The 10,792-nt window shown below is 40.6% G+C and overlaps 1 protein-coding gene across 1 annotated transcript; it reads left to right on the top strand.

The window, feature by feature from the left end:
• The first annotated feature begins 1,006 nt into the window (after nucleotides 1–1,006).
• Nucleotides 1,007–9,052, top strand: LOC128735442 (phospholipid-transporting ATPase ABCA3-like). The gene is made up of 11 exons (XM_053829927.1): nucleotides 1,007–1,218; nucleotides 1,280–1,478; nucleotides 1,549–1,827; nucleotides 1,890–2,144; nucleotides 2,202–2,334; nucleotides 2,397–4,231; nucleotides 4,291–4,500; nucleotides 7,023–7,299; nucleotides 7,363–7,719; nucleotides 7,773–8,799; nucleotides 8,869–9,052. The coding sequence occupies exons 1-11, from the start codon at nucleotides 1,007–1,009 to the stop codon at nucleotides 9,050–9,052; spliced, it is 4,968 nt and encodes a 1,655-aa protein (XP_053685902.1).
• The last annotated feature ends 1,740 nt before the right edge of the window (nucleotides 9,053–10,792 follow it).

The following is a 10,792-nucleotide window of genomic DNA, read 5'->3' as shown; positions in this document are numbered from 1 at the left end:
TTTTTCCGATACAAATTATTTAATTCATTAGTACCAATTTTAGTTAGGACCTTCGGAACAGCAGTCAAGATCTTAAAAAATAACTCATATCATAAAAGATGATCTGTTTTTAAAAAGAATGTCTGCATAAAGTTTCAGCTAAATTAAAAATGACACATTATAATCGATTTGCAAACTTCGTGGAATCCCTTAACACTTGTCCGTTTAAAATACTTCTACTGTTTTGTGTTTTAATTAAACTTGCATTTCTCTTCAGTACTTAACGTATATCTACAGTAGAACAAAATGCTAAATTCCGCTAGATTCCGTGACTTTTCCGCCCATGGAGGAAACAACGATGATTCATTGATTCATCTACTATTACGGTTTAAGCTTTTCGGTAATGCAATGCCTTTGGCTACTCGATCATCGAACGATAAAATTTGTACTATTATCAACAGTACTTACCCCTTTTATCAATCGATGAATAATCCAGCCTTTCCGATAAAAAATTAGATTGTTCTACCATTATTGCTACCAGAGTGAGTCCAGACGTCGTCGTGAAACACACACCGTTCGTTGCCCGAAAAATAAAGCGCAAAACAGAGCAAGTTTTAGTTACTGTTTTTTATTAACTTGGAAATTTATCGTAATGAAAATTTAATATTCAGTTGTCTCGAAAACGGTTGTTTCAAGTCATATTTTCGAAGAATTTTCTTGAGGTAAGTAACAGAAAAGTGCAAATCCCAACTCCTCCTGAAATGGATAGTGAAAAATAATTGTTCCAATAATACAATCTAAACTAACTTTGTGCTATTACTATCGGAAGACTTCAGATAATTTAAACTGTGTTTTGAAACATGAAATTCGAAGGCAGGTGTACGGTGATGTAATGTAGAAAAATTGTCTAAAATTACCCAACTATATTCATTACCTTATCAATGAATAATTACCTTAACAGCTGAGTTCTTTTATAGATTACTTGAGCCGCGTATCTAGAGAATAGTTATTACGTAGCGAAGCAGTCATGAATACTTCTGGCTGGGAAAAATTCGTGCTGTTGTTGTGGAAGAATTGGATAATCGCGAAGCGTCACTACTTTCAAACATTTTTCGAAATAGCCATTCCCATAGTCGCCTCAACACTTCTAATTCTTATTCGTGGCCTGGTAGATGCGCGACACTACAAGGAAGATTTTATTTATTCCCCACTGCGACTGGACCGCGTGGCTCATTTAAGGTAAGCTTGATACGAAACTTTAACATTGTTTCGAAAAGTAGTAACCAATTTTATTTGTTAGCGACATTCAGCCACCAATCACATTCACAATAGGGTTCTCTCCCACAAATGCAATTTTAGAGAGGATCGTTGCTAACTCCGTGCAATATTTGGATGAGCCAACCCTGAATGTAATGGCATTCGACAATGCAACTGCCATGGAGAATTTTCTGCAAAATAACAACTTTATAGCAGGAGTTGAATTTCCTGATTCTTACGTGGTAAGCTTTTTGGTTTTTATCCTTGATCACAGAGCAACTATAAAACTCAAAATGTATGATTTATTTACAGAGCATACAGGCTTTGCCGGAACAAGTTGAGTACGCGATACGTTATCCGGCGGAAATGCGTTCTATTTTTGCCATAGGCAGCGAATCATGGAATCATTGGCAAACTAATCGTCTATTCCCTCAATTCGACATCGCTGGTCCAAGGGCGCCGTTCAGTGATGACGGTGGCTTTCCTGCAAACTATCACCGGGAAAGCTTTGCTCAGGTTCAAAGTGCAATTTCCCGGTCGATTATTGATGAATATAGTAGCAACATCGAGTATCCTACAATTGAGCTGAGGGTAAGTGTCTATGAACTACTGTTGAGTATCAAATTGGTTGAATATCGGTTAACGTTTTTCAGCGATATCCTCATCCGTCCTTTTATAGTGATCCACTTCTACTGGGTCTGGAGAATCTGCTGCCTGTCATCATAGTCGTTGCATTTTTCTACAGCTGTATCAATACGGTAAAGTATATTACGGTCGAAAAGGAATTACAATTAAAGGAATCGATGAAGATCATGGGTTTGCCTTGTTGGCTTCATTGGACTGCTTGGTTCGTGAAGTCAAAGCTACAGTTGCTGATCGCGATATCGCTGGTTACCGTTTTTATTTGTGTAAGGATGAGTATTACATAGATCTAAATTGCATTCCTAAAATTGTTTTCGTTATAGGTCAGTATGACTGGCAACACAAATCTAGCAGTTCTAACCTTTGCTGAATGGTCGGTTGTATGGGTTTACCTATTTGTCTACAGTATAGCCATTATTATGTTTTGTTTTATGATGAGCACATTTTTCTCAAAAGGTTAGCGTTTAGCATGCATTTCAAAACCTCATTTAGTTACGTTTTGTTTTGATTGATTTCAGCAAACACTGCTGCCGGGATGGCTGGTTTGATATGGTTCGTATTTGTCATGCCGTACAATATTGCATTTCTAAGCTACGATTTAATGCCTTTGGGTGCTAAGTTGGCACTTTGTCTGTTTCACAATTCAGCCATGTCATTTGGGTTTATGTTAATGATGCGCCACGAGGGTACGACAAACGGTGTGCAATGGTCAAACTTGTTCAGTCCAGTGACCGTAGATGATGAGCTAAGTGTCGGGTTAACGATGGTTATGCTGCTGGTTGATTCGGTAATTTATCTGCTGATAGCTTTGTATGTGGAAAAAGTATTCCCTGGAAAATACGGCGTCGCACAGCCGTGGTACTTTCCGTTCACCAAAGAATTCTGGACAAATAAAACTAATATCCTACCAACTTCAGAAAGCAAATTGGAGGAGGAGTCAGCAAACTGCGAACCAGAACCCGTGGGATTAAACGCGGGTATTCAAATTAAAGGATTGCGCAAAGAATACAGCAAATCAAAAGTTGCCGTCAGAGGATTAAACCTAAATATGTTCGAAGATCAGATCACAGTTTTGCTGGGCCATAATGGGGCAGGAAAGACAACTACAATGTCTATGTTGACGGGAGTATTTTCTCCGACCTCGGGAACCGCACTCGTAGATGGATGCGATATTCGGAGAAACATAGACGGTGCGAGACGATCGTTAGGACTGTGCCCTCAGCATAATGTATTGTTCAGTGAATTGACCGTTGCGGAACATCTTCACTTTTTTGCCCGATTGAAAGGTGTACAACGCAACGATATTTCAAACGAAATACGACACTACGTGAACATTTTGGAACTGAACGATAAATTGAACTCCGAATCGCACACTTTGTCAGGCGGTATGAAAAGGAAACTGGCGGTTGGTGTTGCACTTTGCGGTGGTTCCAAGGTTGTTGTTTGTGACGAACCAACATCTGGAATGGATCCCGCAGCCAGGCGAGCGTTGTGGGATCTGCTGATTAAGGAGAAGAAAGGTCGAACCATTTTGCTGTCCACACATTTCATGGATGAAGCAGACATACTTGGGGACAGAATTGCGATCATGGCCGATGGGGAGCTTAAAGCAGTAGGATCGTCATTTTTCTTGAAAAAGAAATTCGGAGTTGGATATCGGCTTATATGTGTTAAACAGGATGAGTGTGTACTAGGGCATGTAACAGAGCTGATTCAGCGCCATATTCCAGGTGTGGAAATCGATACCGATTTTGGAACTGAGTTTTCCTATGTACTAGGAGAAAATCACAACAATGTGTTTCATCGTCTGTTGAGAGATCTCGAAGAAAATGCACAACAGCTACACGTTTCAAGCTATGGAATATCATTGACGACAATGGAAGAGGTATTCCTGAAAATTGGTGGTGATACAAGTACCACCGACAATGATGAAGCAGATTTTAACGAGCCCGATAACGAAGACGAATTTAACGGCCTGAATACAACAATCAGTATAGCGGAAGATGAGAAACTTTTGAACGGAGTAGCATTGCGATTTAGTCAGATCCGTGCAATGTTCCTCAAGAAATTCATTGTAACTTACAAAGGTTGGGTAGCATTTATCGTTCAAATTTTCATTCCAATATTTTTCGTCAGCATGACCATTGCGATTGTGCGATCTTTTCCGCAACTTGACATGTTACCTTCCCTCCGAATAACGTTCGATGATTACCGCAGAACCACAACGGTTCTCGAAACCGCCGGTGGAGATCCCGCACTAGCAAATGCTTATCAGCAGCTCTTCGCGAACACAGGTTCCGATGTGGAGCTCCTAACCATAACAGAATCCATGATAGATTACATTTTGCGCAGGGTAAGTACCATATTATCCTTAAAAGATTGGCAACATTAAAATTCATTGGTCAATTTTAGGCAAACGAAAATTTACCACATGTAACGAACGAGATTCTGGTTGGTGCCACAATTTCCCCGAACATCCTTACCGTTTGGTTTAACGCACAAGGCTTCCACACAGTGCCATTAACAATCAACACATTCTTCAACGCGCTGCTTCATACCGTATGCCCCAGCTGTTCGATAGTTGTTCATAATAGGCCGTTACCATTCAGACCGGAAACCAGGGTAAGTTCTTATTTTATCATTTGACCTCCGAGGAACTTTGTAAAAAGGCTTTTATTGTATTAACTGCACATTGAAGTGGAGGCCCTGTATCGCAAATGGTGAAACAAACCTAGTTGGGAGTTCGGACACGACTGTATAGATGACGCGACGCAAGCACGTCGTTTGGATGCTATCCAATCCTGTTCACTCTCATTCGAATGAAAATCCAATTATAAGCAAAATTTTGCAGTTCAATTGCAAGTTAAATTTCATTGCAATTTTAAGTCCAATTTCATGTATAATTGGCGTGAACAGACTCAAACAGAAGGTAGGGCAGAGAATTTTCAAAAGCATTTATTGGTCGGGTAATCAAGTAGGATTGCGAATCTGTTTTTACGCAATCTGCCGCGCCTACGAGTTACATCATGAGCATTTTTTACATTAAATATTAATGAGATGGTATGGCATGGGATCAGGTATCAGTAGGGGAAAAATGCCCAAAGCATTCCGTTTGCGGCTGGCATGTTTTCACCCTTCCAGCCATTCAGTCAACGGCTTCGAGTCATGGTTTGACTTAGGGGCACCCGGTTTGCCGACCCCCACGGCAGGGTCAGGTTCCGTGGGCCAATTTTTTACCTAAGTTTACAACTCGACACCAACCTTTCGAAAGAGGAGCAACTGCAGAATGTAAACGGACCGAGTAAGAGTTTTTTTATGCAGCCAAACACAAGTAGAAGGGTCTGTGTTTCAGGACACAAACCAAGGCTTTTTTCAGTGACTTGTATTAGCGGTATTAGTCAGCGTAACATCCAGCGCTTTGCAGTCATCATTCAATAAATAATATGTAAATTTACCCAACCGAATGTTGTGATTCTAAAATCTAGAAGAAAATTCAGAGTATTTAGAGCACATAAACGGACTAACTTCTCCTTCTGCCATTCAACAAAGCAAAAAAAAGGTTGTATCGTAAGCCCAGCGGAGAAGTAAACATATTAATCACTGGGTATTTACGTCTTTTAAACTCTTTGTTTACAGCCCAGTAAGTAGCAGGGAAACAGTCCTCAGTTGATATTTTTCGAATCATTGCTCAAAAAGATCAAAACATGCATTAGATTTGTGGTTTTAAATCACGCCATTTTAAGCCTTGATACATATGGATATTCAAACTAAATCAGGCGAAAATATCATGGTTTCCTGGCGAAAATCGCCATTTAGAATAAAGTGACCAAATTTTTGTCCTCATGAATGCGGGACGGCGGAGGCCAGACTGAATGCGGCATCTTGGAGGATTGGGCTAAACATAAATGCGCCGAAGACCAAATACATGAAAGGAAGAGGTTCAACGTGCGCCTCCCATGGACGGTTTGACATCGACGAATTAGGAGTGATAGATGAATTCGTGATTTAGGATAGCTGGTGACCATGTGACCGGTAACACTAGTAAGGGAATCTATAGGGGATTAATAAATGTGTACTGGGTTCCAGGACACTCCGGGGTAGAAGGAAGCGAGAAAGCTGATACATTAGCAAGAAAAGAGTCATCCACTAACTTTATTGGTTCAGAACCATTACGCGGGATCTCATCAAGTGCATAATGTGTTGTGCCTAGTTGGGATAACTGTGCATACTGAGTACAGACAACCACACGAATTAGTGGTAGTATGTCACATAGATTGACGATGGAGCATACCACAACAGATCTAAATGCTGGTCACAGTGGTCTCGTCTCCTATAAACAAAAAAGGGAATCCAACGGCGCATTCAAGTGATAAATCCGGCTTTTTTCCTGTGTGGACTCATCACTACGACCAGTATAGTTAATCTATTGTGATATCGCCCGGGTGTTTACTATATGATTTGCACTGCATTTCTTTTTGGTATAATCGCTATTGAGTGAGCGATATGCTTATTAAATTTTATGCATGTTTGTGTGTTGGGGTTTACCCTTTCTTCAAAGCTTGATCTACTTTACCCACTTATTCCTCGTTGCCTGTACTATCCTATATCACGGAGAAAATATGCGCCTTAGTCATGTTCGAGCAGAAGGTACTACAGACGATATTTGGCGGAGTACAAACTAAAAGCGGAGAGTGGCGGAGGCGTATGAAACACGAGCCACAAACACTGTTAGGATTCCCATCGTGCATCTGACGAACGTCGGTAGACGATGGGTCGAACACGTCATAAGGATGTCGGACGAAAGTGCAGCGAAAACTCACCGAAAATCGCTACTTTTCAGACAGCAAAGAACAAGAAAACCGAGATTCATTGTCCATATTTAGTTCCATATCGATGAGCAATATTTACATAGAACATAGAACATAGAACCTACATAGAACAGAAACATTTTTGCTACGTTTTCAGCATAAGTATTAAGACTTAATATTTGAAAAAGTTATTGTAAATGCGGAATTTGTGATGCACGTTGGGGCACCAGTTTTGGACCCCCAAAACCCAATTCAATCATTTCTGTGCTTCAGTTTTCGCCACCCTCTAGTTTGAAAATTCATTTATATTTACATTTGCATTTTTCCAACTTCCAGTTTGCTCAATTGCAAATAGGCAACAGCATGGGCTTCCAGTTGGCATTCAACACAGGGTTCGCGATGGCATTCGTTGCGGCCCTGTACGTAATGTTTTACATAAAGGAACGTGTCAGCCGAGCTAAACTGCTTCAGTTTGTCAGTGGAGTGAACGTACTGGTTTTCTGGGCGACGTCGTTCCTGTGGGATTTTGCGACGTACATCATTACGGTACTGTTTTACATCGCAACATTGGCCGTATTTCAAGAGAACGGTTGGTCCAGTTTCGAAGAGCTTGGTAAGTTTGTGCGCTGTTTTGCATTCGCTCAAGGTGTTGATTATGAAACATGATTTATTGAAGGCCGCGTATTTTTGATCCTCATGGTGTTTGGATTTGCATTTCTACCGCTGACCTATCTGCTATCGTTGTGTTTCGATGTACCGTCCGGTGGGTTCGTGAAAGTGATGCTGCTGAATATTTTCACCGGAATTATATTTTTTATGGCGGTATTTATGCTGTCGTTTGACGGTTTCGATTTAGAGGACGTTGCTCGTGGACTGGAATGGGGCTTTATGATATTCCCATTGTTCGCAGTCAGCCATGCTTTGAGTAATATGAACATAATCGCGATCACGCAGCAAATATGCGATCAACAGTGCGAAACAATACCGGAATGCACACCGGAACTTGTTTGCCAATTATTTCCAAACTGCTGCGGTAAGTTCACCATGTATTTGAAAGGACTAAATTTATCGTTTTCATTTTTTTAGAGACAAATATTTTCACTTGGGATCCTGCAGGCATCAATCGGAATTTACTGTTTATGACAGGATTAGGAATAGGAAGCTTTCTCATTCTGATGGCGATAGAATATCGATGGTTTGTGAAGTTATTCAGTGGTCGGAGATCATCTAAACCGATTCCACCGAGGCATTCAGAAAACATTGATTCAGACGTTCTGGCTGAAAAACAACGTATTCAAAGCATGGAAATGGCAGAAATTAATTCCACTCACTTAGTACTTCGAGACGTAACAAAATATTATAAATCTTTTCTGGCTGTGAATCAGTTGTCTGTTCTGGTAGAGCACTCACAGTGCTTTGGACTGCTAGGAATCAATGGAGCAGGAAAGACTTCGACCTTCAAAATGTTAACTGGCGATGAGGATATTTCCTCGGGCGATGCTTGGGTTAACGGATTTTCTTTAAAAACAGATTTAATAAGTGTTCATCAACAGATTGGCTACTGTCCGCAGTTTGATGCCCTGATTGATGACTTGACTGGTAGGGAAACGTTGAAAATATTTGCTCTGCTACGAGGTGTACCGAAAGGAGAAATTTCTGCAGTATCACTGAAATTAGCGACCGAGCTAAACTTCATGAAACATATCGATAAGCGGACGAAACAATACAGTGGAGGTAACAAACGGAAATTGAGCACTGCTCTAGCGTTACTCGGAAACCCTGCAGTGGTTTATCTGGACGAACCGACGACGGGGATGGACCCAGCTGCGAGACGAAAACTTTGGAATGTGATCTCCAAAGAACGTGATTCGGGAAAATCTATAGTTTTAACTTCACACAGTATGGAAGAATGTGAAGCATTATGTACGAGATTGGCCATAATGGTCAACGGCGAATTCAAATGCATCGGTTCAACACAGCATCTGAAAAATAAGTACTCTAGCGGATACTACCTAACGATTAAGTTGAAAAAGACATCCAGCGCAACGGAGCCGGAGCGAGTTGCAGAAATAAAAACCTACATAACGAATAAGCTTCCAGAAGCGCAACTGAAGTGAGTAAATTCATAGCATTTTAGCATCTGTAACGTTGGAACGTACTAACTATTTGCTTGAACTTCTAGGGAAGAGTACCAGGAGTCTCTGACTTACCACATCGTCAATACAACGTTACGCTGGTCGACCTTGTTCGGGCTGATGGAAGCTGCCAAGCAAGAATTGGAGATGGAAGATTACGTTTTACGACAAACAACACTCGAACAAGTTTTTCTGTCTTTTACAAAATATCAACATCAAACAAATGGGTGAAACGTTCCATGACTCGCAGTTGAGGAATTCTCACTGTAATTAGCCAACTCGATTAGTTTCGAATATGACAATTTTACTTGTATAGTTTATAATTGTAATATGGTGGCACTCCAAACGGAGAAGCTTAGCAGTATAACAAATACCGTGACAAGATAAATAACATCTTATCTATTAGAAGAAGTTTGAAGAATTTTGCAGTTTCTACGATCTCCTTATGATTTCAAGCTAGAAATTATAACAAACAATAAAATAATAAATGGAATAATGCTTTTCAATATTGGAATGAATTAGTGCTGTTTAATATAGGTCACATCAAATGACAAGTTCGAAACATTTTAAGCTTTCAGAAGTTTACTGTTTTCTCTTCACCACAAACTAATTGGCTTTATATTTCATCTTGATAGTACTGAAACCAACTGCATCCACATGTTTATTATTATGAATTTAGCAGGTTTTAACGACGAAAAGACGAGTTCGAATTGACGGTGTCGGAATCGAGGTGACAGACGAGTTTGTTTAGTTAGACTCACTGGCGATCACCGATAACAGCACCGACAAAGGAATAGATTTGAACCGAAGAGTCTTAATATTTCAAGAAATTTTGCGTACGAGCATAGTTTATGTACTTAATAATGAAAACAATATTTAAAAAATTCGATGTCAAAATTTGATAAAATTCTAAAACCTTTCGGATTATCTTATACGATAGTGTTTAAAAATGCCCAATTGAAAAATCCACGGTTACGTCACTAACGAGAATGACATTAGCTGGGGCCTATTTGTATAGGATTAAGAGGGGAGCAAAGATTAGAGTTGATATTATTCCAACTGCAAACTGCTTTTCAGAAACAAACCGAGAAATCGCAACGTTTCCGGTGGACTGGATGCAGCGCATATTGGGAGACCTACCTGAATGCGGTAACTGGCGTGACATCACATTGCACTGTATTACTCTCAAAGTACTCTGTAAGGTAATCCTCAACCGGATCCAGGAGAATATTGACGCTACTCTCCGGCGGCAGTAAACTTGATCCGTGCTAGCCGTTCATGTGTAGCGACCATATCACATCGTTTCGCATTATATTGGAGCAGATCAACGAATTCCAGGACTCTCTTCTGCTGGTGCTCGTTGACTTCGAAAAGGCTTTCGACCGACTCAACCACGAAAACGTCTGGGGCCCAAGCAGTACACTTTTCGCACTTATTGTTGCAGAAACTTATTTTTGACTGAAATTAGTCATAAACCGGTTACCACAACTGGTTTGTAACAACTGTGCTAGTATGGGCGCACTTAGGCGTAAAAGAGTTCCAGATAGGCTAGTCCATCTCATCGAGACGTTTTCGTGGAAGGTTTTGCACCACGGCGTCTTGTCCGACACTATAAGGTTTACTGCGGGCGTGAGACAGACCTGCATCTTATCACCACTTCTGTTTGTCATCGTTATGGATGAGATATTAGTTGGAGTAATTGATAGTAGATCAAATCGAGGATTGGCTTGGAATTCTCTAACGATGGAGCAGCTAAATGACCTCGACCTATCCGACGACATTGTCTTACTCGCACAACACCAAAACGATATGCAGAGCAAGTTAAATGATCTCTCCGAGAGCTCCCAGGCAGTCTCACAGTCATGTAGTAAAAACTCTAGTAGTAAAGTCTATGGTAGTGAACAGTGACAATTCCACCAACTTCGCAGTAGCGGGACAACAAGTTGAGTAGGTACAGCAGGTAGTTCAATA

This window comes from Sabethes cyaneus, chromosome 2 (assembly GCF_943734655.1).
Source record: "Sabethes cyaneus chromosome 2, idSabCyanKW18_F2, whole genome shotgun sequence".
Taxonomy (NCBI): Eukaryota; Metazoa; Arthropoda; class Insecta; order Diptera; family Culicidae; genus Sabethes; species Sabethes cyaneus.
Note: the sequence above shows the minus strand (reverse complement) of the source record. Positions and strands in the feature narration are given on the sequence as shown.

What these genes read in the sequence shown, in the direction of transcription:
- LOC128735442 (XM_053829927.1), top strand. Translation starts at nt 1,007, where the DNA reads ATGAATACTTCTGGCTGGGAAAAATTCGTGCTGTTGTTGTGGAAGAAT. An exon ending in TGGTTACCGTTTTTATTTGT is followed by an intron (nt 2,145 to 2,201) that starts GTAAGGATGAGT and finishes TTTTCGTTATAG; the next exon opens with GTCAGTATGACTGGCAACAC. An exon ending in CTTCCAGAAGCGCAACTGAA is followed by an intron (nt 8,800 to 8,868) that starts GTGAGTAAATTC and finishes TTGAACTTCTAG; the next exon opens with GGAAGAGTACCAGGAGTCTC.